Source organism: Nylanderia fulva, unplaced genomic scaffold (assembly GCF_048542155.1).
Source record: "Nylanderia fulva isolate GAGA-0341 unplaced genomic scaffold, ASM4854215v1 Scaffold14, whole genome shotgun sequence".
NCBI classification, from domain to species: domain Eukaryota; kingdom Metazoa; phylum Arthropoda; class Insecta; order Hymenoptera; family Formicidae; genus Nylanderia; species Nylanderia fulva.
Genome location: NW_028189622.1, coordinates 5,798,774 through 5,824,066, shown reverse-complemented (window position 1 = coordinate 5,824,066; position 25,293 = coordinate 5,798,774). Strand labels below are relative to the sequence as shown.

The 25,293-nt window shown below is 32.4% G+C and overlaps 5 protein-coding genes across 12 annotated transcripts in view; 1 reads left to right on the top strand and 4 right to left on the bottom strand.

The window, feature by feature from the left end:
• The window catches only part of LOC114929353 (uncharacterized), a 79,352-nt gene extending 67,784 nt beyond the window's left edge, over positions 1–11,568 (bottom strand). For 4 of the 5 annotated variants that reach the window (XR_014924146.1, XM_085480257.1, XM_085480256.1 and 1 more), the window contains exons 1-3: positions 11,372–11,568; positions 11,192–11,277; positions 10,973–11,082 (exon numbers count right to left, since the gene is read on the bottom strand). Coding sequence is in view for 4 of the 5 variants with exons in the window: in XM_085480257.1 (XP_085336383.1) it covers positions 10,973–11,082; positions 11,192–11,277; positions 11,372–11,433 (258 nt within the window). In the remaining variant the exon portion in view is untranslated. Of the gene's footprint in view, positions 1–8,400; positions 11,083–11,191; positions 11,278–11,371 lie in introns of those variants that run through there. The other variant, XM_085480259.1, reaches the window with a different exon arrangement.
• Positions 11,569–12,912: 1,344 nt separating this feature from the next.
• Positions 12,913–15,257, bottom strand: Nacalpha (nascent polypeptide associated complex protein alpha subunit). 3 transcript variants are annotated; one of them, XM_029300911.2, is made up of 6 exons: positions 15,116–15,257; positions 14,179–14,443; positions 13,928–14,047; positions 13,634–13,729; positions 13,365–13,523; positions 12,913–13,156 (listed from the first exon to the last, which is right to left on the bottom strand). In XM_029300911.2, the coding sequence occupies exons 2-6, from the start codon at positions 14,431–14,433 to the stop codon at positions 13,142–13,144; spliced, it is 645 nt and encodes a 214-aa protein (XP_029156744.1). In that variant the 5' UTR covers positions 14,434–14,443; positions 15,116–15,257; the 3' UTR covers positions 12,913–13,141. The 3 variants fall into 3 exon arrangements, with proteins under 3 accessions (XP_029156744.1, XP_029156743.1, XP_029156745.1); XM_029300910.2 differs by having other exon boundaries at positions 15,166–15,257; XM_029300912.2 differs by lacking the exon at positions 15,116–15,257 and adding an exon at positions 14,870–15,015.
• A 1,313-nt stretch (positions 15,258–16,570) lies between these two features.
• Positions 16,571–21,107, bottom strand: Lnpk (zinc-ribbon metal-binding protein lunapark). Of its 2 annotated transcripts, none has more exons than XM_029300864.2 (8): positions 20,697–21,107; positions 19,265–19,306; positions 18,998–19,185; positions 18,725–18,911; positions 18,040–18,277; positions 17,757–17,918; positions 17,487–17,663; positions 16,571–17,344 (listed from the first exon to the last, which is right to left on the bottom strand). In XM_029300864.2, the coding sequence occupies exons 1-8, from the start codon at positions 20,721–20,723 to the stop codon at positions 17,238–17,240; spliced, it is 1,128 nt and encodes a 375-aa protein (XP_029156697.1). In that variant the 5' UTR covers positions 20,724–21,107; the 3' UTR covers positions 16,571–17,237. The 2 variants fall into 2 exon arrangements, with proteins under 2 accessions (XP_029156697.1, XP_085336379.1); XM_085480253.1 differs by lacking the exon at positions 20,697–21,107 and adding an exon at positions 20,123–20,146.
• Positions 21,108–21,208: 101 nt separating this feature from the next.
• On the top strand, positions 21,209–22,789 carry wuho (tRNA (guanine-N(7)-)-methyltransferase non-catalytic subunit wuho). Its single transcript, XM_029300861.2, has 2 exons — positions 21,209–21,378; positions 21,525–22,789. The coding sequence occupies exon 2, from the start codon at positions 21,527–21,529 to the stop codon at positions 22,688–22,690; it is 1,164 nt and encodes a 387-aa protein (XP_029156694.2). The 5' UTR covers positions 21,209–21,378; positions 21,525–21,526; the 3' UTR covers positions 22,691–22,789.
• On the bottom strand, positions 22,671–25,099 carry Rpt4 (Regulatory particle triple-A ATPase 4). The gene is made up of 7 exons (XM_029300860.2): positions 24,901–25,099; positions 24,580–24,659; positions 24,454–24,493; positions 24,080–24,216; positions 23,623–23,995; positions 23,265–23,528; positions 22,671–23,179 (listed from the first exon to the last, which is right to left on the bottom strand). Exons 1-7 carry the CDS (start codon positions 24,995–24,997, stop codon positions 22,989–22,991), a joined length of 1,182 nt encoding a protein of 393 aa, XP_029156693.1. The 5' UTR covers positions 24,998–25,099; the 3' UTR covers positions 22,671–22,988.
• Positions 25,100–25,293: the final 194 nt, after the last annotated feature.

Genomic DNA, 25,293 nt, shown 5'->3' with positions numbered 1-25,293 from the left:
ATCTTTCTCTTAATTTATTCGATCCTTTATTCTTTACATATATCACTTCAGCCCTCTCTCAACCTCTACATTCCTCGGAGCTTCTCGCTGACTACCATATCATCTACCAATCATTATTCAATGATACTTTTATCATTTTCTTATAATATATAAGAACTAACTATCAGAAAAGAAGAGTTGATAGTATCGAAACTAAAATTTTCCGGATTTATTAATAAATTAGTAGAACATTGATATAAATATTATTAGATTTTAAGTATAATTTCTAATGAATTTTTTCATAATTATATATATAGATATATCACACACATGTTTTGTTATGCATCTCATTGTCGGATCTTATTGCCCGATTGTTGATTAAAAATAAAAATGTATTATATAAAGAAAAAGAAAAAATTCGAAAATATCAAAGTATTGTGACACAAATTCCTACGATCGTACACTAAAAAAAAAAATTATTAAATTAATAAATATTTATTTCAAAATACTGCCTAATAAATTATTTATTTGAAACAAATAAATCTTTACCCGTGGAAGAGGATTTTCTTATATACCAAATAAATAATTTATTTAGCAGTATTGAAATAAATATTTATTCGAATCGAATAAATTAGTGTATATACTATACTAATTAAAAAATAATATACTATATAAAAATGCCTAATTCCTCTGCAGTTCGTCCGTTTGCAAATGAAAGCCATCATCGATTAAGATTATTCATTAATTCTGTTATTTCATCCAGGCTCGGGCTGACTCCACCGTCTTATCTCGCCGAATACCTAACTTGCCCTTCAGCGCGCACAAGGGTATTCCCTTTGCCCCTATCTCCGCGTCCGTTTATCTCCCGCGCATTCCCTTCCATACCTCCCTTCGTTTATCTATTCGCTCTTGCCACGCTTGCCCTTCGTAACCCCAAGCGATTCTCTTTTTCCGACTATCTGTCTCTGTCTCCCATACTTCCGCGATACGTTACGTAGGACGAGCACCTCAGGTCTCATACTTGCCCTAACGTTTTATATATACGTCGCTATTATCGCATCTTCATATCTATCAGATTCAATCGATTACATAATCAATGTACAATGCCTCTGCTGTTCGATGTACTACGTTCCACGTTGGTGTGTTTATCTCGATATCCCTCGTGTCGCAGCACAATATATATATCTTTTTATTACTTCTTGATGCCTAAAATATGCTCTTCTCCTTTTATTCTTTACACTCCATCCTCATCTATCGTCACTCACTTGTCTTCGGATTATACATTTACTATTCCACCCTTACCTTATCCCTATATTCAGATTCCTCTCTCTCTCTCACGCCTTCCCAAATCGTCTTCACTTTTTATACTCCTCCTTAGCCGCGCCTCATTCTCTAAATCTATACCTATCGGACACTTCTATCCTATTTAGATCCCCCTAGTACACGATCGGGTCCTCTTCTCTCGCCTTTGCTTTCTTTCGGCTCCTCTATCTCTCTCTTTCTCTCTTCTCTCCCTCATCCCTTTCTCGTCTTCAGAACACGCCGGCATCTCGAACTCTCTCTCCTTTGCGCACCGCCTTTCTCCGTTGCGGTACGAACCGGCAGAGCCATGCCGCTGGCGGCACGGAAAAAAGGCGGCCCTAAAAGAACTTCATATTTTTTATGCTCTGACAGCGTCTTGGGTGGTCCAAAATGGCCGCCAATGATGTAATATAGTGCTCTCTCGCCGCGAGAGAAGCTCTCCTTCTCCCTATACCGTCTCCTCACGACGCGCCAGCATATATAGAGGTAAATCCACCACGTCTCCATCCCCCTGGGGGCCCGACGAAGCGGATTCCCTTCGAACCTCTCTCCCACGTGCACACCTTTAAACTCTTAACCGTCTCCGCTCTCTTCTAACTGAGCGCGTGTTTGTCGGATCCCATTGCCCAGACTCTCCCGGGGCATGTAATTACTCGGGGCATCATGTCTTTCGGCTCTCTTTTGCTCCTCGATCCGATGTGTATCCCTTACCGTTTCGTTCGTATATATATGGGAAAACTGCGGAGCGGCGACGTATAAATTTGTTGGCGTGTATAGCGGTTGACAACGACGTCGGAACCCTATATATAAGACAAGCGCTCTCTGTCGTATACGTGTGTAATTTACAAAGCCCGGAGCTACCTGCCCGAATTGATGCTCGAGGCCGAGTGAGGATAGTGGAGGATCCTCGAACCTCTCTCTTATCTCGCTGTTGTGAGTCGTAGAAATCCGAAAGGTAATTTAACCCTTCGAGCGGACGCAAATTGGACGATTCACGTTGGAATACTTTCTACATTTTACGCGCGTGCTGCCTCGCAAAATATCATTAGCCTTCAAATTTTTAAATCGACTTCGAGGTTCCTGAAGCAATGTTTGTATATAAGCAGCAATTAAATGCTTCATTAACTATAAATAATTTCTCGAGCGTTATCATGAATCTCGCTTCAGCGAAGATAATTTGCCGAATTGTTAACGTCAAAAATCTGTCAATCTTCAATATATCATCCTCGAACGATCGTGCATCTCTACCCTATCCTGACCTGTTACCGTTCGCATCATCAATTCTTCATTCGTACACGAGTCTGCCGTGTCGTACACGACGATGACTCAATAGAGTCGTTCGACGTACGATAGACTGGAGACACAATGCCACCGTAAATAGCTCCGACGAAAGTGCCGAATTTTCCTTCGGGGCTTATCGCTATTATTACGGTCACGAATCGCCCCGGAGCGACAGCCTGTAATTGCTGGACGTGCGAGGAGACTTAATGGCGCTCAGCCGCACAAACTGGATATCGATAATATAACGCGGATATGTTAATCTAGGATCTATCATGTACAGAGATGTCATCCTCCCCGTTGTCAAAATCTAAACTGACAATCATGGGCGTCCGCAGAGGAAGCCATTTGTCCTCCCTTGGAATCAGTAAAAAAATTAATCGTTTGCTCTCCTCTTGAATAAACACTGGAATTTATTTGCACATTTAATATAAAAAAAAATGAAAATAACAAAAAAATTAAATTTTAAAAAATAATGAAAAAATTGAATTATGTCCTCTTCTGGAAAATATCCTGCGAACGCCCATGCTGACAATTCAGCAATTCTAAGTTGTCCGCATATATCGTCATAACTTGTTTGAGATATAATATGATAGTATGATTCGTTTCGAATTATTAAAATATAGTAAAAAATTTGAAATTCTAGCTAATTGAATTAAATACAATTTTGATTTGAAACATAAGAAAAATTTGCTATTATATTAATTTATATAGAATGCTGAATAATTAGACATGAACACATTACACAGTAAATTGATAAACATTGTAGAACAATCAATTTCACAGTTGTATTGAGTTGATATTTTAAATTCTTAACAATTAATCTCATCGGCTTGTTTGTAGAAAATAATTCTTTCTATAGAGTCTTCTTTTTCGGACAGATGTTGTTCACCTTTTTCTCGAAAGGTATAGAAAAGAGCTTTTGCTCTAGTATAACTTCTTGCAGACTGAAAGGGAGACAGTTATCCTTTAATAATTTTTTCAGGGTAGATCGATAAATATTATAGCCCAAAGGCGCCGCTTATTTTGTATAGGCAATATTTTAAAGGTTAAATATTATCTTATTTGGGATTCTTGTGTTCATTATATTAGCTCAGTCCTGGTGAGCATTCGCAAACAATTCGCAGAATAAAAGGTGCCGACAAAGTCCACACAATAGATTACATAGTAATTTTTAAATTCTATGTTACATAATGATTGTCATAATCTATGCATACAAACGTTTCCTTATTCAAGCGTTCAAACGTTTTCTTATTAAGACGATATTGCCTTGAATATAAAAATGAAAAAAATGAATTGTCATCTGCTTACAATTCGTGATTGAATATCTCGTATCAATAAAACTATAAATTTTTTAAGAAAAATTTTAAAAATTTATAATTATATATGTGTGTATATATATATATATATATGTATGTATCTTGGGACGTTATGTTGCAAATTATTGTTATACTTAATTTTCTCTCTCCAATAGCATAAAATTTTAACAGATAACATATATCAAATTATGCAATTGCATGCCTAAAAAGATTACTTTCAAATAAGCATGTAAATATATAAATGTAGAATTATATATAAATCATTTCATGAAAATTAATTCACATTAAATTATCGCGAACAGAAAAAAATTCTTGCGACTGGAGAAACATATTTGTCATATGAAATTCCTTGTAAAAAAAAGCATTTCCGAGATAATTATTAAGAGAAATAAGTTATGTGTCTGATTCCAACGAACGAACACTATCATTTGCGATAATTCTACGCCCATTCTAAGTTTTAGGTCGATTATTTCGGCGGCAACCATTCCACAGAAGAAGCTGGTATTTATATGCGGTGGAAAATTTCGAAAAAAACGTGAAATATATAGAATCCTGTGGTCGTCGCAGTTACATGCTAATGTATAAGAAAAAAAGAGTACAATTCGCGCGACGATGCTTTTTTCAAGGAAAAAATTATTTATCGAATTTACCTTTCAGCGAATAATAGGGAACTCTTGCTCCAAGTGCTGAATAATACTATGCAAATCTCCGATCGTAATTAGGATGTAAATTGTACCTAATGATTAATGCGATCATTAATATTAGTAAAACGCAGAGAAAATTTTTTCTTAGTATTTACCCTGAAAATCATGGCAATCGTGGGATAATATGGTCATGGAAGAATTTTATACGAGTTTCTCTGATTATTATTTTTATTACAATAAATATAAAATATGTTCGATTAATTTTACTATGTACAAATTAATATTTGTTATTGTAGTAAATATTAATCAGAGAAATTCTTATAAAATTCTTCCAATACTATATTGTTCCATAATTTTCAAGGTAAATTCTAAGAGAAAATTCTCTCCTTGTAGATAATTGATATTAAGTAAAGCTTCAATGAAACATTTATTGTGTACATGTTCAATCTAGATTATATCTTTATATTTCACAGCTGAATTCCTCAGCAGTACCGATCAGAAAATTCAAAGATAAGATGCTATAACAAAAAATCGACTTTAATAAAGTCTTCACCGTACACGTGCTAAAAGCAATGATAAAATTAAATAATTGAAAAATTTGCAGTTGAATAAAAATGAGCTCTAGAAGAGGAGAGATTCTGTCCATTACATAATAACGCGATCTCTACGTAACATCTCTACATGTTACCGTCTGCCAGCGTAATAATGCATATGATGATAAACGTTACGCGATTGCGTGCGTTGCACAATTGGCAGGCACCCCCTTCCGGAACGCTGAGACGCGTAAAAATGTAATAATGGAATAGAGCATAGTTTATTGCCTGCGTCAAGATCATATCTCCGTTCCTTATTGTTCGAAGTTCTTTGTAGAACGGCAGCCGAGCAAGGAGCGGAAGAACAAGGTGCCGCAAGCTGCTCAAACATGGCCGATGATGGTCTCCACGAGCGAAATTATTCTCGCTCCGAAGAGAGCAAATTTCACCCTTTCCCTTTATTGTTTCCTTTCTCCCGCGTGAATTTGATTTTTCCGATCACCCTGGGAGGATTTTCCGCAAATTGAGCGCGCTATTGCTAAGCGCAGAAAAATTACGGCTAAATTATGGCCGAGTCAAATTATTAGTCAAGCCCGCACGCGAGACGCAATTTACTTACCGGTCCAATTACTACGCCATTAAATTGATACGCGCGCACCGCAGGATTATAATGGTCGTCATCCCTTGCTTCCCCGATTCGGCCGCAAAGTAAATTCCGTCATCAAAAACGCATCACTTAAACCGGAGTCGCATCTCTAAGAGTATAATTTCCTCGTTATATGATCCGGCGATTAAATCCGGCGTTCTTATCTCGTCAAAGATGCCTCGCTGTCGTTCCTTGGTATTGCAGATATTCATCTGCAATGCTGGAAAACGGGGGAAAAAACGAAGGCCGACCACATGATACCCGAATAACGACACGCGGACAATGATATTATATTATACTCGATTTGCTCACGGCGCATCGCAAATTCTATATAGTCGAACGAGATGCATCCTTGGTTCGTAAAGACAGATTTTGTCATGTGGAAATGATGATGTATAAGATTAACGAGTTTATATGCCGATGGCGTCCGCAGAGAGAGGCAAGAAGGGATATTTGCCCCCTTAAAATCATTAAAAAAATTATTTTTGCACTGAAAAAAAAGCTACTGATTTCAAATAAATATATATTTCAATAGTGCCATTAACAGCATTTGTTTGAAACTAATAATACTGATTTGCCGTGAAAAAATACTTATTTGATATAAGAAATCCTTTCTCAAAACAGATAAATATTTATTTCAAATAAATGGTGTTTAGCACTATTGAAATACATATTTATTTGAAATCAATAGCTTTTCATATGCACATTTGCATATTTAATATAAAAAATATAAATAAAGAGAAAATATAAAAATCATAAAAAAATTAAATTTTAAAAATTAAGAAAGAACAAAAAATAAGAAACACAAAAATTTTAATCAAGTCCCTCCTGAAAAAAATTCTGCGGACGCTCATAACCGATGATATATTATTATATCGCTGCTCTTCGGAAATACACGAATCGATTTGATCGGGTGCAGAAAAAAATTTCAATTTGCAAAAAAAGGACACCTCGAACTATCAATTTAATATTTTGTCTCTCTCCAATCGCGAAAGATATCTAATCGGTCTTACGACGAGCAATGCGGATAATCGATCGCGCCGCAGTCGCTTCATACTTTTATAGCTGATGATTCTCCTTACACTTGATATACAGGATCTCTCAAAATAATCTTCTCTATTTATTGGTAAAAGTACCGACTCTTTCACGCAGTCAGAGAGAAAATACGATCAAAATACGCCCCTCTTTTTGCGAGATATCTCTCGATATGAAATAACTCGATAATTAAGTTGTAAATTAAAATTTTTCCCGCAGAGTCCATTTGAAATGAGATGAAGGATATAAAGTTTGATCACCCTGTACATATCATAATAATATATCAGCTGCCTCCGCTGATCCTTCGCCGATTATATTCCGTACAGGCTAAGGCACAAGCGAGTAGTTTTAATCGTGCATATACCGTGTATAGAATTTATCACGCGCCTTATGTCTTTTTTTTTACGAGTTGAAGATCTGGATCAATCTCTTCCGATCGAGCCACCGTCTTCATTACCATAATATACGAAGATAACAGCGCGCTATTAACCGTGAGAAATTGAATCGATTTCCCTAATAACAAGGTGCTAAATAACGGCGGACTAACACGGTGCATTGATTATTATTGCATCGTTAATCGATCGTAGCATAGTTGCAGTGCATTATTAATGCACAATTTCCGTGTCGCATAAGACTTATCACTTCGTAATAATGAGATTAAACAAATTTCCACATTACAAATAGTGCAAGTTTCGTATATACTTGAAGTACAAGTATGCAAAATAACTTGGCGTATATAAGAAATTTTTTTATGTTTAGTTTTATTTATGTCACATTGAAAAAAAAATTACAAATGAATTCGAATAAATATTTATTTCAATAATACCTAATAAATCATTTATTTGAAACTAATAATACTTATTGATTTGATGTGAGAAAATATTTATTTGATATAAGAAAATCTTTTTCAAACAACAAATAAATATTTGTTTCAAATAAATGATTTATTAGGCAGTATTGAAATAAATATTTATTAATTTAATAATTTTTTTCAATGTATACATAATTATAACATGTGCTCTCTTAATAAGTTTCTGCTGTGTGCTTGTCTCAAACGAATGAACTAAAAGTGTATATATATATATATATATATATATATATATATAAGCGCAGAGAGAGAGAAAGGGGTGGACAAAGAAGAGAGAGAGAGAAAGAGGGTGGAAAATTCAGATAGTAAAATTTTAACAACGCGGAATGTTCGTTACGTGCCGCGCACGTAATCGGCTCGCGTTTATCACTATCCGAATCGTAATCGCTCGTTATCACGCCAACACGCGTGCAAGCAATTTTTCTCGCACGCGCGACCGCGCGATGCAATTTACGATTAACGCAACATTTTCAGCAGCAGCGCCGATATTCGCGACCGATCATTTTCATCATCGTAACATCATCCTCTCTCTTATTCCTTTCCTCCCCGAGATAAGAAGAGGCTCGCAAAATATTACATATATCTTTTTCACCAACATTGAAAGTTGAATTAACGGTATAATTTTGTCATTAATTCCTTACCTTTCTTCGTTCTTTGTACACCCTTTTTACCTTCCATCGTGTCACTTGCTGAAAAGGTAGGTAGGGAAATAACACACGGATGTATGAAAATTATTTTTTGAAAAATCTGATTAAAAGTGTGATGAAATATATATAAAGAGACGTTTTAAAAAATATATGTAAATGTGTTTCTTCTTTATTTTATGTTATGTTGGCAGAACAACATTTTTTAATATTTATTCCGTTTTTAATTCAAGTAGACATGCATCTAATTAATCATGTGTATATTATTTAATTTACCAAACGTTCTTAACGTTCGTGCACTGAAAAAAAAAATGTATTAACTTGACTAAACCTTTCAACTAAATATTATTTGATTAATTAAACATATAAAAATATTTAAATTAAATGTAACAAAACGTATATTTTATTTAAATACTAATACATGTTCAACTAACAAAATAGTAATTTAGTTGAAAGGTTTAGTCAAGTTGACAAATTTTTTTCCAGTGTCTATTTTGAATTTTATATACATTCTAATGACTTGATAAAAATTGCACAGACCATCGCGTCCAAAATTGACATAAAATCACAGCTCGATCTTAAAAATATCTCCAACTCATTTTCATCTCTTTGTCTAATTCTCAAAGAGATTGACAAATAATTCTGAACAGGATTATTCCGGCGACACATCTTGAGAGCTGAAGTCTTCTCATTAAATCTCCGTATAGATCCGCCCCTGACGAGGCAGAGACAAGAAAGACGAGAAGCCGGCCGAGCGGCGAAGGAGAAGAACGAGGACCGCGGGTCCAGCGATGATAATAATTCCGACGATGATAGACGGCTCGTTATTACTATACGCGTTCGCGCGAGGAAGAGGAAGGAGAGCAAGAGGGACAGGACGGCCGGCGCGTTCGTGTTTTAGAGCTGGGAGCGATTGGTCGACGCCATTACTCACACCGTTTGCGCCTGCCACATGGTCCGATAGGTCTCCTCTCATCCTTATACCTTCTCCTCTTCTTCATCCTCTGCCCTCCTTTCTCTTCTCTTCACGCTCCCTTCTGTGTCCACCTCTCTCTCTCTTCAACCCTTCTCTCTTACCCACCTTTCCTACGCGTTCCCTGCTTCTTTTCGATCCTTTTTCTCTCGCACGATATTCCTGTTTACTTCTTCTTCTTCTATCCTTTCTGCCCTCCGGTTCTGACTTTCAAGCCGCGAGATCTGACGGCTGTATCGTACCTTTTTCTCTCTCCCTCGCTCTTTCTCATCTCTTCTCCTTAGGGTGCGTATTTTATTTGGCGCGCCCTTCAATTACCTCGTACGCAATTCGAATGAAGAAGAACAATTGCTATATTAGATGCACGCCGGGTGGGTGTGTTAATACATTTTACTCGTAACGCTCGCAGCCTCTCGATGCAGCGATTTATTATTTTCTTCAGCGCATATATATATACGCGAGATGCAAGCTTGTTGCACCGATAGACGAGTCTTTCATTTCTTCATGCACGTTCGAGAAACATTGGTTTATTAATATCAGATTTGCCCAATTATATTTAGGAATGTGTATTAAAAAAAAATATATATATATATTGAATATTATATAAAGCTATTATAATTTTAGAGTATACAGGGTGTATCTAAATAAGTGCAAAAAATTTTAGATGATTCTTTGTCAAAAATTATGAGGGGTCTTTTATAAACATATACTCTTAGACCCCTCTTCTGAAGAGGGACACTTTTCTAAAGAGGGAGATAAAAATTAAGTTTTTATTTTTTTTCAAATATTAATAAAATTCTGAAATTTAAAAAAAAAATAAAGATGGATATAAAAGTATATTAATATAAGAAACCTCCCTTAATTTTCAACAAAGAATCATCTAAAATTTTTCGCACTTATTTAAATATATCCTGTATAAAACTTTTTAAATCTCGTTGATGCTTAAATTATTATCACGTATACCGATAAATAAAATGAAAAAAAATGAAGCCCGACGTGCATCTCTATATAAATCTATTCCTTTTCCATTTCCTTTTCGATAAGAAACAAGTAAAAAATATTGATTCATACAATCGCGACTTTCTCTCCTCACGCTGGCCAGCTTCATTAGGTCGTCGGTGTTTGTTTGAGGCATGATACGACATGACGGTCGGTTTGTACGCGACATTATGAAGATGTCCCCGACGTACGGCGAAACGGCGACGGCGTGCGAGGTATTTACCAATACATTTCTACGTTTGACCGTATATATATATATATATATATATATATATATATATATATATATATATACACACGTGGTGGTGCAAGATGCATACAGCGTGCACGGGCGTGCCAACGCGGAATCGCACGCGTGTGCGTGCACACCGATATTATACGCATTATCTGATGGCACTGACATACGTCTTCGCTGTCAGCCGATCGTTAAGGGAACAATCAGAGTTGCTCGAATCGGATCGGCGGGTTGGCCCTCTTCCTATCCTTTCTCTCTCTCTCTCTCTCGCTTTTTCTTTCTCTATATTTTTTCCTTATACCGTTTATATATAAGGCGCGCTCAAATGATTAATATCTATTGTCAATACCTTGATAGTGAGCGGCACGATTTGATGCCGAAAATATAAGCGATATATATTTCTCTATATATCTTACTCATGAGAAAATGTCTCATGAAATGGTAGTGCGGTGAGTAATCAATGCATGATTCTCTCGTTTGTCAAAAATGGAAAATTAAATTGTCATTTTGTACTCACTCTTTTGTAGTTAATACTTTGACATTCTCGAAGCATATGCGAAGTGAATCGAAGCAGAGAACTGATGAAATCCGGAAAAGGACGAGCGACTCTCAGAAACCACAAAAATCCTGTAAATCGACAAAATGTCCAGTTACATTCAATATATCTCAACAAAGAATCAATGCGATTCTCACGTTCGTCAAAAATATAAAAATTAATTAATGATTTTGTACTCACTCTTCAAATTCTCGAAGCATATGCGCGAAGCGAATTGATGAAGGGAACTGATGAAATCCAGGAGGCGAGCGACTCTCCGAGAAATCCTGCAAACCGAGAAAACTATCGGTTACACTCAATATATCTCAATGATTTTGAGATTTGAAGATTTCCGCTGATTTTCCAATACGAATTACGCACGATATACCCGCGATATCCCATCGCGCACAGGCGGGATATGAGATATACGGCCGTTTACACATACGATTCAGGATCCAGGTGCTCTCCCGGAACCGTTATTACATGACAATATTGCGAACGTTTCTTGCGGGCAATAATGCGCCGTAAGATCCATGCCAGATGTCACCGCGCGAAAAACGGATAGTCATATACCCAAGACCGAGACCTCGAATATTAGCGAAGAATCCCGGATGTGGGAGAGCGTCCTACGCGCGGTAATATCGCGCTGTCCGACATATCGTTTTCCTCGCCCTCGCACTCTTCCATCTCCTGGATATTCGGCGACGACACGTGCGCGAAACGGCTTATAAAACTTTTCGCGAACATCGTCATGCGCCGCAGCAAGGGATCATCATCCTAACCGCGTTTTTTTTCACGATCACATTAGAGTACCGCAGGATATCTGCAAGATACGCATACTATATCTATCGATCAAAATATTCAAGATATTTATAAAATATATTAAGAATTTACCACGAAAAAGTATTGATTAATATAAAATTCGAAACAAAATAAATTCTAAATAATATAAAAATCTTTCTAGAAATATACATATTTTTTGTTTTAATTATATACAATTATAATATCTTTTATTATCATTAGAATGTGTATATTGATGTCAAATTAGAATCTATTATAAATAGTAACATATATTTCTTTCTTTTTCTCTCTTAAGTCTAAATTAGAAAAATATAACGTAATGTTATTATATATTGCATAAAATACTGACAATAAGTGTTTTTTAAGCAGAGTTTCATTAGGTTTTCAATACGAATTTTTAACATTTTACGTCGTGTTTGCTCTTAATCTATTATATTCCACACATCTTATTAAAGTATGTACAAAAATTTACCTTTCAAGAGATATCTGGAGCGTGGATGCAGATTCGAATTCAAGATCTCCATGGACTGCGAGTCAATCTCTTCTACGCGCCATTTTCTGACATGGAGTCTAAAACGCTACTTGTGCTGCCATCTCGTGGCAACTATTCATATTAATTTGCTAGAAGGCACGCCTGAAATGATAACCTTCTTTTATACATTTATAATTTTACAATAGAAATTCTTAGAAAAATATTAATTTTTTTCTTATTTGATTATCCATTCGCCATCGCATTAAAGATATATATGCCAGTTACCTGATTTATGCTAACTTTAGAATCGATATATCAACAGATGATTTCTCTATTATCACATATTTTCAAACTTGATTATCAATTATGGAACATTATAATATTTTACAATATTTTTTTCATACAAAGATGCGCTATAATATAGTTATAATATATTATACATGAACTGGCACATATACTCATAATTATGTGTAAAATATATATATACACATAATTATATTATATAAATTACTAGCCAATTTTATAGAGAGATACCAAGCAAATACAATTTTTTATATATATATATATATATATATATATATAATGTGCAATCTGCTTAGCATACTCCCATAAAACTTCTATGGCAGTTTGTCATAACTGGACTATCCAGTTATATAGTGACATGTGTTTATTTTATTTTCTTTTACATGAATTTTGTATATACATGTGAATTAAATTTCTTAGGATAATTACGAGTGTATCCAGTTTTCTCGATATCACCTTTACTTTTTCAACTGAATAAAAGGAAGAATGATGTTTTCTCTGATGATGTGCGTGTGATAAAATTATGATCTCGGGGACCGTCAGTTACTCGCAGCACCTACTTCTAAGCAATTTCATCACATTGTCAATTCCTGAAATAAAAAGAAAGATATTAATTCTCATTCTCTTGTGTTTGTTAAATATAATTTAAAAATAGAAAGCATCAGTCTGCCAAGATATTCAACATAATTTTTATTCTGATTATAAAAATATATTTGCGAAACCTTTGGAATATAATCATCATTTGGTTATGCACAAATATTAAAATATGTAAAATATAAACGCATATTTAAAACTCACCATAATAGCATTGACAATGTCATTTTGATTATTTTTAAGAGCTTTAATAGCTTTCCCTCGTGATACGTTAGCTTGACACATAACCAAATCAACGTCCTTCTCTTCCACACCTGTTTCATCCACTTCTTCTTCTGATTCTTCTTGTATAGGAGCAACAACCTTGTATAACATAATAAAGAAATGTTAAATAACGTTACCTATGTTTAGTATCTTTTTTAAAATAAATATATCTTGTTTTATATATATATATAAAATTAAATATATCTTACCGTAGTACTGCCACCAGCTTCAGTTGCTGGTATAACTGGTGGTTCCTTGAATTTCTCAGCTGCTGCGACCTGAGCTTGTTGGCTGAGATCTTCAATCTATGGAAAATATTATTTATGGTGTTAAATGTACATATTACACGAGATTAATACAAATAAAATAATTATTAAATATCAGTCTGCCAAGGTTTTTCAACATTTTATTTCTGATAATATGCGAAATCAAGGAATCATCATAAATCAAGAGATTTAGTAAATAAATGTTTATTGTTAAATGCAGTAAATTAAATTTCTTACCTTAGCTTCACCAAATACTATATATGTGTCTGAAGCTGGATTCTTCAAAACATCTGGTTTGTTTATGACAAACAGAATGTTTTTCGATTTGCGAATAGTCACTCTATTGACTCCTTGCACCTGTAAATATAAAAAAGTTGGTCTTGTAAAAAAAAAAAAAAAAAAATATAATCAAGTATGTCAAAGACCGCCAGAAAGAATTAAAAAAAAAATATATGGTAGAATATTGAATATTTAAATAATTGATGTACCGGCTTTAATCCTAATTTGCTCATAAGCTTCCTGGCCTTTTTTTCACCACGACTCTGCTTAGCCTTGGATACCATATCAATGGGAAGTCCAGTGACAGTTGTGCCAGGGAAACCAACAGTACCAGGAGTGCCCGCATCTTCTAATTCTGGTATAGTATCATCCGAGTCCGAATCAGTCGCAGAGCCAATACCTACCAACTCCACCTTGGTAGGCTCCGAAGTAGCGGCTTTGTCAAGTTCCGTCAATTCTGGCATGTTTACTGGCCTATGTAAAAATAAATGCATTATACAATTTTTATCAGACAGAAGCGTTAGATCTTAGTAACACACAAAGCCTTTGAGATTTATTCACGTACTAATTTAATAAATTATCTGAGACAAGTAATCCAAGTGATTTTCAATAGTCATAAAATATATTAAGTATAAGTATATTATTTATAAAATATATTAAAAAATATATTATATTTATATAAAGTCATAAAAATATATTAATTAAAGACACAGAAACAAGTTATATATTCAACTTTTCACAGCAATAATCAATCAAGCTTAAATGAACGACCCACGCGATGATAAGTGTGAATTTTTCGCATGAATATTATCATAGAAATGACTGGTAAAGAATTATGGCGTCCGCGCGATAAAACTACTCGAAAAATAGTTTGTTCTAATAATATAATTTTCACGCAACTATTACGATATATTGCAGCTCATCGATTATTGATTACGGATGTCACGTTGTCGCTAAAAATCGTAATCGAACTGATTTTGTCGGAAAATTCTACACTATTGCGTGCACGAAAGAAAAATTCGCGGAGACAAGGTTTGTCGTTCAGGCCCGATGCAACTCGCGTCGATATTAATGACAATAAGGCGCATCGAGCGATACTATTAGTACAAATATGCAGATTAATATCTGATCAAGCGATATACGAACGTTTTTTCGAGGATTACGCAGCGATGCTGGAAAAATCGTTGGATTTTTACCTCATACGATGCTCCGCCGACGAACGAGTATTATTTTTTACAACCTAAACTACGGTTGATTCACATCGCTGCTTACGCGATTATTGCGAATGCACCTTGATACTTCTGTCGAATCGGAACTGCTACTTCGCGCATGCGCGCGATACAAGTTAAGATATATGTAAGTGTAAATAAATCAATACCATTTACCTTTACCTTTCTATTTTAATACTTCAAAAATGATGAGAAAAGCTTATATAATTTTTAGAGACTAGATGAGAAGTTATTAAAAAATAATACATTTTTTTCGAACTAAATACTCGTCGATCACATACGATACACGAAGCGAAATAGCGGAAACCTGCTCCGGATATCCGGATATTGACTAGCAACATAAAAAAAACATGTTAGCCAATCATTTTGTACTGTCAAAAAAAGCGGGAAAATTCAAATATCTATTTTCAGATTACTTAGACAAAAATCAGTAATTTTTGATATTACATTTTTACAAGCAAATTATAAGTAAAAAATTAGTTTTCCAGAAGTAAAATCAATGAAAATATATCTACATCTATATTAAAACACATAATAAACATAAAGTAAAATTATTATGTATACGTAATATAGTTATATGGATATAAGATACATTAAAACAGAAAATATCAATTTCGTCTAAATTTGTATTATAATAATTGTACTACTAATTGTATTATAAGCGTACTAACAACTTTCTAAATTATTTAAGTATCTTTCATATATACAATATCTTTCATGTTTACATCAAAATTCTAAAATGTTTTAAATAATGCTCAAAATAACAGTACGCAATTCTTTACTAGAAAGCAAAAAAATATAATACAATAAGAGACAGTCACACTTGTAACTTTACAGCTCACTAGTTATGTTAAGATTGAATTTAAACTGATTATAATATATATATATATATATATATATATATATATATATATATATAACTACAAATTTTATTAGTCTATCTATAATCACAGTAAATTGTAATCACCATAGTTTGATATAACAAATAATACATTAGAAATGGATTTATTTTATCACAATATTATATTTAATTTAGTAACTATTTGTATTAAATAATTTTTCATACAAAGAGACATTGCTATTATAAAATGCATTTTTTCTCATGCTTTTTTCCAAAAAAAAATAATGCATCTATACAAAATTCTACTTCTAAACTATAACAAAACTTATATATGTTTCGTAATAACTTTATATTTAAAAACTACTCAAATTGAAAATTAGTTGAATGTGATTAATACATTAAAATATACAAGCTTTTTTTCTTAATAAAGCAATACCTAATTATAATATACACTATAAAAAGCAAAGCTTAAGATTACTGTATTTTATCAAGAAAGTTGTAACTTATAATAAATAATCTGCAGACAAGATAGACAGTCTTATAAAAAATATATTATTAATTGGTGTGCAACATGAACTTGTTTGCATTCATAATGTTCAAGTATTTTGCCGCATTTAATTAAATTATGCCACAAATTAATATTATAAATAAATTGATTATAATAATTTATAATCAATATTTTTTGCTCTTCATATTTTTGTATTTATCAATTAATAAAGCTAAACAAATAAAAATTTAGTATGATTTTTTATTTCCTTTATAATAAAATTTTCGTGCAAATTTCCACAAATATTTTCTAGCAAATATATAAGTTTCATATTATATAAATTATATTTGTATTAATAATGCAGAAAAATTTTGTATGTTTAGCTATATATATATGTCACCAATAATCATATAATAGTTATGCTATTTCTATATTATAGCAACAATTTCCAATATATAATAAAGCAATATTTCAATTGACAATTACAATTATAACATAAGAAGATTAATCTTGGGTTTTTCTTCTATGTTATTATGTATTATTTTACAATTTATTTTACTTTAACCATTTATGTTTCTTTTTTTTTGTTTATTCACATTCTCTATCTTCTTTTTCTGTATTAAATTTGAACTTACTTGAAACTCTGATTTACAAACATCTTTTTTTACCCTCAGGTATTATTATTCAATTCTAAAAATTATGAGTGCTGCGTCACGTCTCTATCTTATCAGATTCCTTCTCATTTAATAATTCTGTAGATTCTAATTCTGGAGTATCAGACGTTTCGCCTGGTCTTTCAACTACTTCAATATCCGAATCTATAAAATAAAAAAATGAATACTATATTTACACTAATTTATAATGTATATATATATATATATATTGTTTACAATTTACATCAAAATGATAATAAATATAATAAAATAAAATCTCTCTCATCTAAATATAGAAATATCATACCTGTATCTGATTGTGTACATGATTCTAATTCAGTAATTTTCAGTGGTTCGTCATCATTGTTAGAAGTATCTTCGGATGTATTCGAAGTTATAGCAGAATTATCAAAATCTAATTTTGGCGCAAAAGGTTTTTGTTTTCTTGCAGGATTCCAAAAACCACAGTAACAACATCTGAACGCTGAAAAAATATACATAATTTTTTAGTAATATATTGTCGATTCAAATATGTTTTATAAAGAAAATCTCTATTGAAAAGAAGCATTTTACTAACCAAAATATTCAAACTCTTCTTTCAAAGCCATTCCATTATGTGATTCACATTGCCGACAAATTAAAGCATAGCGATTTGAAGGACCATCACCTACTAAATAATCCACTAAACGATCAATCACAGTCCTTTGTTGTGGCAACACAGGTCGTGGTAATGGTGATCCTAAAATCATAAATGCAATTGTTAATTAATTCTTTATAATTAACAAGTTCATATAAAATATACCTTAAAACACATATAAGTACAAGTTTTGAAAATAATTACATATTGCATATTTACTTACGAAAACCTATGGCAGCAGGATTAATTATTCTACCACTAGATGGGAAAGGAGCATTTAGAGACTGATTAATTGATCTAATGTTAGGAGTCATTACACCAGGGGCTGCTACAGCAAATTGTGGATTGTGAACTGCTATAGTTCTTCTTCTCAGTTCTGCAGTACCAGACTGAGGAGATATTACAGGGTGTGGCGTAGGACGTCGAGGTGTTTCAGTGGGCATTGACAACTTTTGAGGAAACTAAAAACAGAATTATTAATTTCATATCTTTTTTATATCTTACATATTATTATATATATTTGCATATAAATAATATATATATATATATATATTTTTTTTTTAATAAAACTATCTTTTGCAATTGTCATCTTGTTTTACTCTTACTTTTATACATCTGTTCATATATAATAAAAATTTTTATAAGCACAAACCTTTGGAGTTAACTGTAAAAAAAAAAAGATAAAAATAAGTATAAAATAAACATAAAATTTACACAAAAAAGATATATAACACAAAATAAGATTTAAAATTATATATTCATGTATAAATTATATATTTTTAACTTATTTTTAAGAACTTTACTTATTATTTAGCATTATCATACTTGATTAAGTTAATTTATGATTGAGTTCAAACATGATTCAGCTGATATTTAAATAATTATAACAATAATGTATGTCTACTCACGGGTGTCATGTTTAATTCATCTGGTGCAAATTTTAATAATATTTCTTTAGCTTTTTTATATGTTTCTGTTTCAGTAACTTCATTTAATATCTTCTTTTTCTCGGATATAATTGTAGATAGTTTTTCCTGATTATGAGTAATTTTACGATTATAGTACCATGAAACCATTTTCTTCGTTAAAAGTATTCTAAAAAAAAGAAAAATGTTTGATTATTAAATAAAATTTTCTTTATATTAAATAAGAATAACTCATAATTAGATTTAACAACTTACAAAATTGGAAAAAGTAGTAATGGTGTTATATAAAAAAGTTGATCATATAATGAAGCTGGAAAGAAGCAGAAATAAAAGATGAATGCTATCATGACATAAAGAACAACTCCATAAATGATGATAGTTCCCACTATCTTCTTATGTCTTTGTTCTGTAGTTTGTCCATACTGTTGAATCTCTTTGATTTGCTATAATAAGAAAAAGAATTACATAAAGCTATTTTATATATAATATTACATGTATACATAGTAGTAAAATAATACTTACTGAATCAAGATCCTCTAAAATTTCAATTGTTGTCTTCTTTTTCTGAAAAATCATAAATTTTATATCAGAATGCATATATATTTCACAACTTATCATATAAAAATATATCTTCATGCAGAATATTCAGCAAATTATGATATAATTATTTAAGTAAAATAAAATAAAATATAAACATAAAATTTTTCGTGAAAGAATTAATACATAAAAATATACAGAATAACTTTTTTACAATACATTTTAAGTAGTGACTTGTGCAATTAAAGTTACAAGTGTTAATCTTAAATACAAAATTTAGATTGAAAATGGATTATTAAGAACTGGGCATAAAAATTAGTAACAAACTTGTTTTAAAATCTTCTTTATTTAACAAAAAATTCAAAATGATCGAAGACGAGATAAAGAAGCAAAAATCGCGTACGTTATATGACCTCGAGCATATACAAAATAGCAAATAATTTTGTAAACAACATTATTTGATGTTTTATATATCGTTGACTATATTTTATTTGCTTTTTGTTCTTCATCTCATCTTCGTTTTGAATTTTTTGTAAAATAAAGATGTTAAAAACAAGCCTGATTTTTATTATTAGCCCATTTCTTCTACCTAAATTTCGTATTTATATATATAAACTTTTTTATTTTATATTATAATCTATTTTAATTAATAATTAATAATATTATAACATTGATATATTTTATCTACAAAGTTATAATTTATATTTTTAAATATATTTGATAAGAACTATCTTTAATTGCAAAATTAATATTTGTGATTAAAAAGTAAGACTAATAATTCAATATTTAGTAAATATATGTTGCATAAATTAAAATCATTCGATTTCAATTTATACATCATACCATTCATGAATCCATAATTTCCTTTGTGACATATCTGAATCAGAGCAAAGTTCGTCATTGAATGTTAATGTCTGATTTTCACAATATCACTACAGAATAAATTGAACAACCAATTTTGTTTACTCATGAAATGGCGGTAACGATGACATTATATCATATAACGACGAAATTTTAAAAGCTTGCGATTTTTATAAGAGTTTTTAAAACCGGCCAAAAACAATATATACATTTATTTCAAATATAAATAAACGATTACGTCATTTTTCGTTCGCACAGTTACATTTAAACAAAGCCTCGTTTCGCGCCAAGTCCAACAGCCTTTGCAACTTTGAGACTGTCGTCATCCGGCATAAAACGGATGCTATAAATAGCCATGAATGACATTTAAAAATATTACTCAGCGATCATTCGACACGGTTGCATCCGTGAAGTTAAACCTCGCAGGATGTTGCAAGATACCTCCTCGCGTATCGCTCACATATCACAAAGTTGCGATGCTAACCTCAAAGAACGCGAAATGTCAAGGGAGAAACTGGAGGCTCTTCGGGCTTTTCAGCTGTGTGCATACACTCACCCGAAATCTCGACAGTATTATCCCCATTATAGAATGACGTTACGGCGAAGGTTGTCCTAGGAAACGTCGATTGCGGACGCGTCCCTTCGCGCCGAATCTGTCATAAAAAGTCTCCCTCCGATATCCGTTTTAAAATAGCCCCTGTTCGATGCCTCGTCGAGCCGGCTGTTCCGCCCGATTTACGATCCAAATTTAAATCCCGCCGCGCGGTTTTATTTCGATATTTATAGCCCGAATCGCATCTATGATATCGTCCGGCGCGTAGTCGCCCGATGGACGAGCGCTGTCATTTTTCGGCGCGAAAAAAAAACAAGGTACGATAAGCCCGAACTGTCACCTGCCCGTTCGTGTTTCGAAGTCCCGAGCGAACTACAGACACATTCGATCGGCTTCGCTCCGATTTGCGGAGTCATACATGTGTGCGTATATATACGATATATACGTACGCACACTATTTATTTCGACCAGATCGGTAATGTAGCACCGCTGCATTATCGACCAAATCGCTAAAAGTTTGCTAAAAGTGACGCGAGTAGCGCTGCTGTGCGAAACACGCCGCATAACCTGTCAAGTTTCTCGTGTTGACATTTGACATATTAAAAAAAAATTATTTCATTTATTATTGAAGAACGCGTTATTTTGAGAGTTACAATTATTTACAAATTAATTACAAACATTCCAGGTATGAGTTTTTTTTCGTGTACGACTCATCGTACACGAAATAATTCATTATTGAAAATTACGCGTTATTTTAACAGTTACGATTATTTACAAATTAATTACAAATGAATGAATGAATGAATTAATTAATTAATTACAACATTTTAGGTATGAGTTTTTCCGTGCACGACTCATACGTAGCCTTGTGCAACAACGAACGCGTGATAATACACAATGTTGACAGTGGCACTGAAAATACGATAATCCTGCCCGATTTGGAAACAGACAGGAAGATAGACGTACACAACAATGCTGATATCGAGACTTATCATATGATAACGTCCGTGACGTTCTCGGAGGATGGAGGGTACTTTGCGGTGTGCACGAATCGCAAGCAGCTGTGTTTGTACGAGACGAGGAATTCGAGGCTCTTGTCAAATCGAACACTCGCCAGAGCTGCCAGCAGAGTGAGATTCTCCTCGAACAACGACATTGTGGTTGCTGACAAGGCTGGAGACGCGTACCTGTTTTCCACCAGCTCGCCAGCGGATACTGGAGCTTTGATCTTGGGTCACCTGTCGATGCTTCTTGATGTACTCATTACGGAGGACAGGAAATGTATCTTGACAACCGACAGAGACGAAAAGATCAGAGTTTCCATGTTTCCGAATTGCTACAACATTATGTCTTACTGTTTAGGACACACAAAATTTGTAACAAACATCTCGGAACTACCTCACAAGAAAAGTATCTTAATATCGTGTGGTGGCGATGGGGTTTTTAAATTGTGGGATTATAAACGTGGAACTGAACTGATATCTGTAGATTTTTGCGATAAAATATCAAAATATGACATTGAGAAATTTAATCAAAATCTTCGCGATTGTAATTATGACGAATCTGTAGATATATTGCCTGTTAAACATCTGAGAATGTCTTATCTTAGTAAAATGGAATCTTTAGTTGTAATAAGCTTTTATAGTAGTAAAGTATTATTAGTTTATAACATTACTAGTAGCAATGAAACACAGTTTGAAGTAAATTGTTTAGAATCCATAACTATTAAAGCTGAACCTATAGAATGTCATTTGTACAAACAAGATTTATGGGTGTTAGTAGATGAAGGATTAGAAGTATACAAATTCGAAAATAATAGATTTGTAAATCATAATGCTCTGAATCATACAATTAAGCGTCTTAATAAATCTTGGGAAACTCTGAAAAATACTATTATTAAACAAAATTTGTTTCCAATTTTATATAAAAGAAAATATGACAATGTACAAGAATATCTAGAAAGGAAAAAAATTCGACTTGCCAGCATTGTAGAATAGATTATAATATCATTATAATTATAAATACAATGTATAAAATATGCAAAAACATTGCAATGATTGAAATCAGAAATAGAGATATATTTGTTACATTAATAATATTCGATTATGTATTATTTCTATCATACAAATCTACTGTTAATATTGAGTAAATTTTTGCACAAATTAATTTTATCAGGAAGGGAAAAAATAATATGGCAAAATAATAATGAACAATCCAACTTGGATCATATTGAAATTAATAGACAGCTAATGTCACTTTTGAGAGATAAAATAGCAAATCAATTTATACATTGAATTATACAGGCTTATAATCTAGTTTGGATTCGAGTTTCTTATTGTCTGAAACCTTTCTGACTGCTTTCATAAAATCTTCTTGTATCACGTACTCTCTTTCTAATCGTATTGCAAACAGTCCAGCTTCTGTGCACACATTTCTCAAGTCAGCACCATTGAATCCATCTGATAATTTCACCACTGCCTCATAATCTGTAGATTTATAAATAACAATTATATTTTAAATATTTAAAATGTGTAAAATTGTAAAACTTATAGTTGGAAACAAATTTCTTACCGATTTCGCCGTGTTTGGCAATTGGCAAGGCATGTATTTTCAAAATCTCTAAACGAGCTTGTTCATTAGGTAGTGGTATTTCAATTTTTCTATCCAATCTTCCTGGTCGTAATAACGCGGGATCTAAGGTATCAGGCCTATTTGTAGCCATTATCATTTTAACTTGACCCAAAGAATCGAATCCATCCATTTGATTCAACAATTCCATCAAGGTTCGCTGAATTTCTCGATCAGCACTTGTTCCTTCCGAAAATCTGCGGCCACCTATATATATGTATGTTGAAATTAATATTAATAATCTATCCATATAAAAATCTTTTAATTAACATATTTCTTTGTTTATCTTACATATACTCACCAATAGCATCAATTTCGTCCATAAATATAATACAAGGCTGATGATCGCGAGCATAATTGAACATCTCTCTAATTAATCTAGCAGATTCTCCGATATATTTATCAACAATAGCACTTGAAACGACTTTCAAGAAATTTGCATCTAACTGACTGGCGACGGCTCTTGCTAATAATGTTTTTCCAGTGCCAGGAGGACCATATAACAAACATCCTTTGGGAGGAGTGATGCCAACTCTTTGGAAAAGCTCAGGATTTAATAATGGTAATTCTATAACCTCGCGCAATTCACGTATCTGCTCACTCAAACCACCAATTGCACTATATGTCACATCACCGGGATCTTCATGAGACATATTGTAAACTAATGGATCAACCTAGATAAAAAAGTCAACAAAAAGTTAATTTTCAGATAAAAAATATTTAATCTAATTTAAAGATTAATTGGCAAATTCCTTTACCTCACGTGGTAAATAGCGCATGATTGTAAGAGTGGTCATATCTAAAGCAACTCTAGTTCCAGATTTTAATTTATTTTTATCCAATTGACGCCGACATCCAACAACATAACGCGGACCATTTGTAGCTTTTACAATGACTAAAAATAAATGAATTATTTTATTTTCATTATTAGTTATTAGTTATTTTCATTTAATCTATTAATTTGTACTTTATCTATATATTTAATAAAAATTTATATCTATTTTTATAATTACATATAATTTTTGTTTTTATTAAATATAAATAAGAATATTATTGCAATAACTATTGTTAGTATTAAATATGTAATCAACTTATATATTCTTTTACTTATATATAAATTAATTATACTTACATTTTTCTTCTGTAAGTTGTTTTAATACTTCCCCAACAATCTGCAAAATTAAAGATTAAAAATAGAATAAAGATAATGAATTATTGATTTATTCATTTAATTATTGATTTAACTGAATTATTCTACCTGTCCAACACTTTGCAACGCCTTTAAGTCATTTTCTGACTTGTCATATTGCTTTGTCAGATCTTTAAGGTGTTCTCTCACTAGAGAAATAAAGTACAATATAATATCACAACTATATATTCTTTTTATAAATCTATTATAATAATATAAAATGTGATAAAAAAGTATATTAATGTATTGGCATAATTAAAAAGAATGCATTTAACGGTATAAGTGAGAAAAGTTCAATGACAGTAGAAGGAAATGTGAGGTTATAAGTCTCGAATATTTTGCAAATGAGAAATACATAAAATTCACAATATTCACGAGAGAGTATCTTACTTTCTTTAAGACGTGACTCGACCTCCTTATGTTCTAAAAGCTTCTTCCTATAATCTTGAAGAGCTTTTTCTCTCACAGAATCCACGGTGATCGACATCTTTACTTATTTTGCTGTCTAACTGTCATCGAAAAAAGTGTCATAGATAGGACGCAGAACGGAGAAAAGGAAAGGGAGAGAGAAAGAGATTCGGCTGCATTCCTTCAGAGGGCGACACTTACTTTACAAACACCATTTTGCAATAAACTAAAAAATGTCAAATATTTTTTCGACTTATAAAAATCACTGCTCATTCGCGCATAATTTTTTTTTAATTTATAAATATATTATTAAAATATTTTCACACACATGTGTAGATGACACATATATTCCTAAAAAGAAAATAATTTTCCGAA

What these genes read in the sequence shown, in the direction of transcription:
- Nacalpha (XM_029300910.2), bottom strand. An exon ending in TAGTATTTGGTGAAGCTAAG is followed by an intron (nt 13,730 to 13,927) that starts GTAAGAAATTTA and finishes TATTTTCCATAG; the next exon opens with ATTGAAGATCTCAGCCAACA. An exon ending in AAGCTGGTGGCAGTACTACG is followed by an intron (nt 13,524 to 13,633) that starts GTAAGATATATT and finishes ATGTTATACAAG; the next exon opens with GTTGTTGCTCCTATACAAGA.
- Lnpk (XM_029300864.2), bottom strand. Translation starts at nt 20,723, where the DNA reads ATGGGGATAATACTGTCGAGATTTCGG. An exon ending in TTTTAGAGGATCTTGATTCA is followed by an intron (nt 19,186 to 19,264) that starts GTAAGTATTATT and finishes TTCTTATTATAG; the next exon opens with CAAATCAAAGAGATTCAACA. An exon ending in ATGTACACAATCAGATACAG is followed by an intron (nt 17,345 to 17,486) that starts GTATGATATTTC and finishes TTTATTTTATAG; the next exon opens with ATTCGGATATTGAAGTAGTT.
- wuho (XM_029300861.2), top strand. Translation starts at nt 21,527, where the DNA reads ATGAGTTTTTCCGTGCACGACTCATACGTAGCCTTGTGCAACAACGAA.
- Rpt4 (XM_029300860.2), bottom strand. Translation starts at nt 24,997, where the DNA reads ATGTCGATCACCGTGGATTCTGTGAGAGAAAAAGCTCTTCAAGATTAT. An exon ending in CGTTGCAAAGTGTTGGACAG is followed by an intron (nt 24,494 to 24,579) that starts GTAGAATAATTC and finishes TTAATTTTGCAG; the next exon opens with ATTGTTGGGGAAGTATTAAA. An exon ending in GGACGAAATTGATGCTATTG is followed by an intron (nt 23,529 to 23,622) that starts GTGAGTATATGT and finishes ACATATATATAG; the next exon opens with GTGGCCGCAGATTTTCGGAA.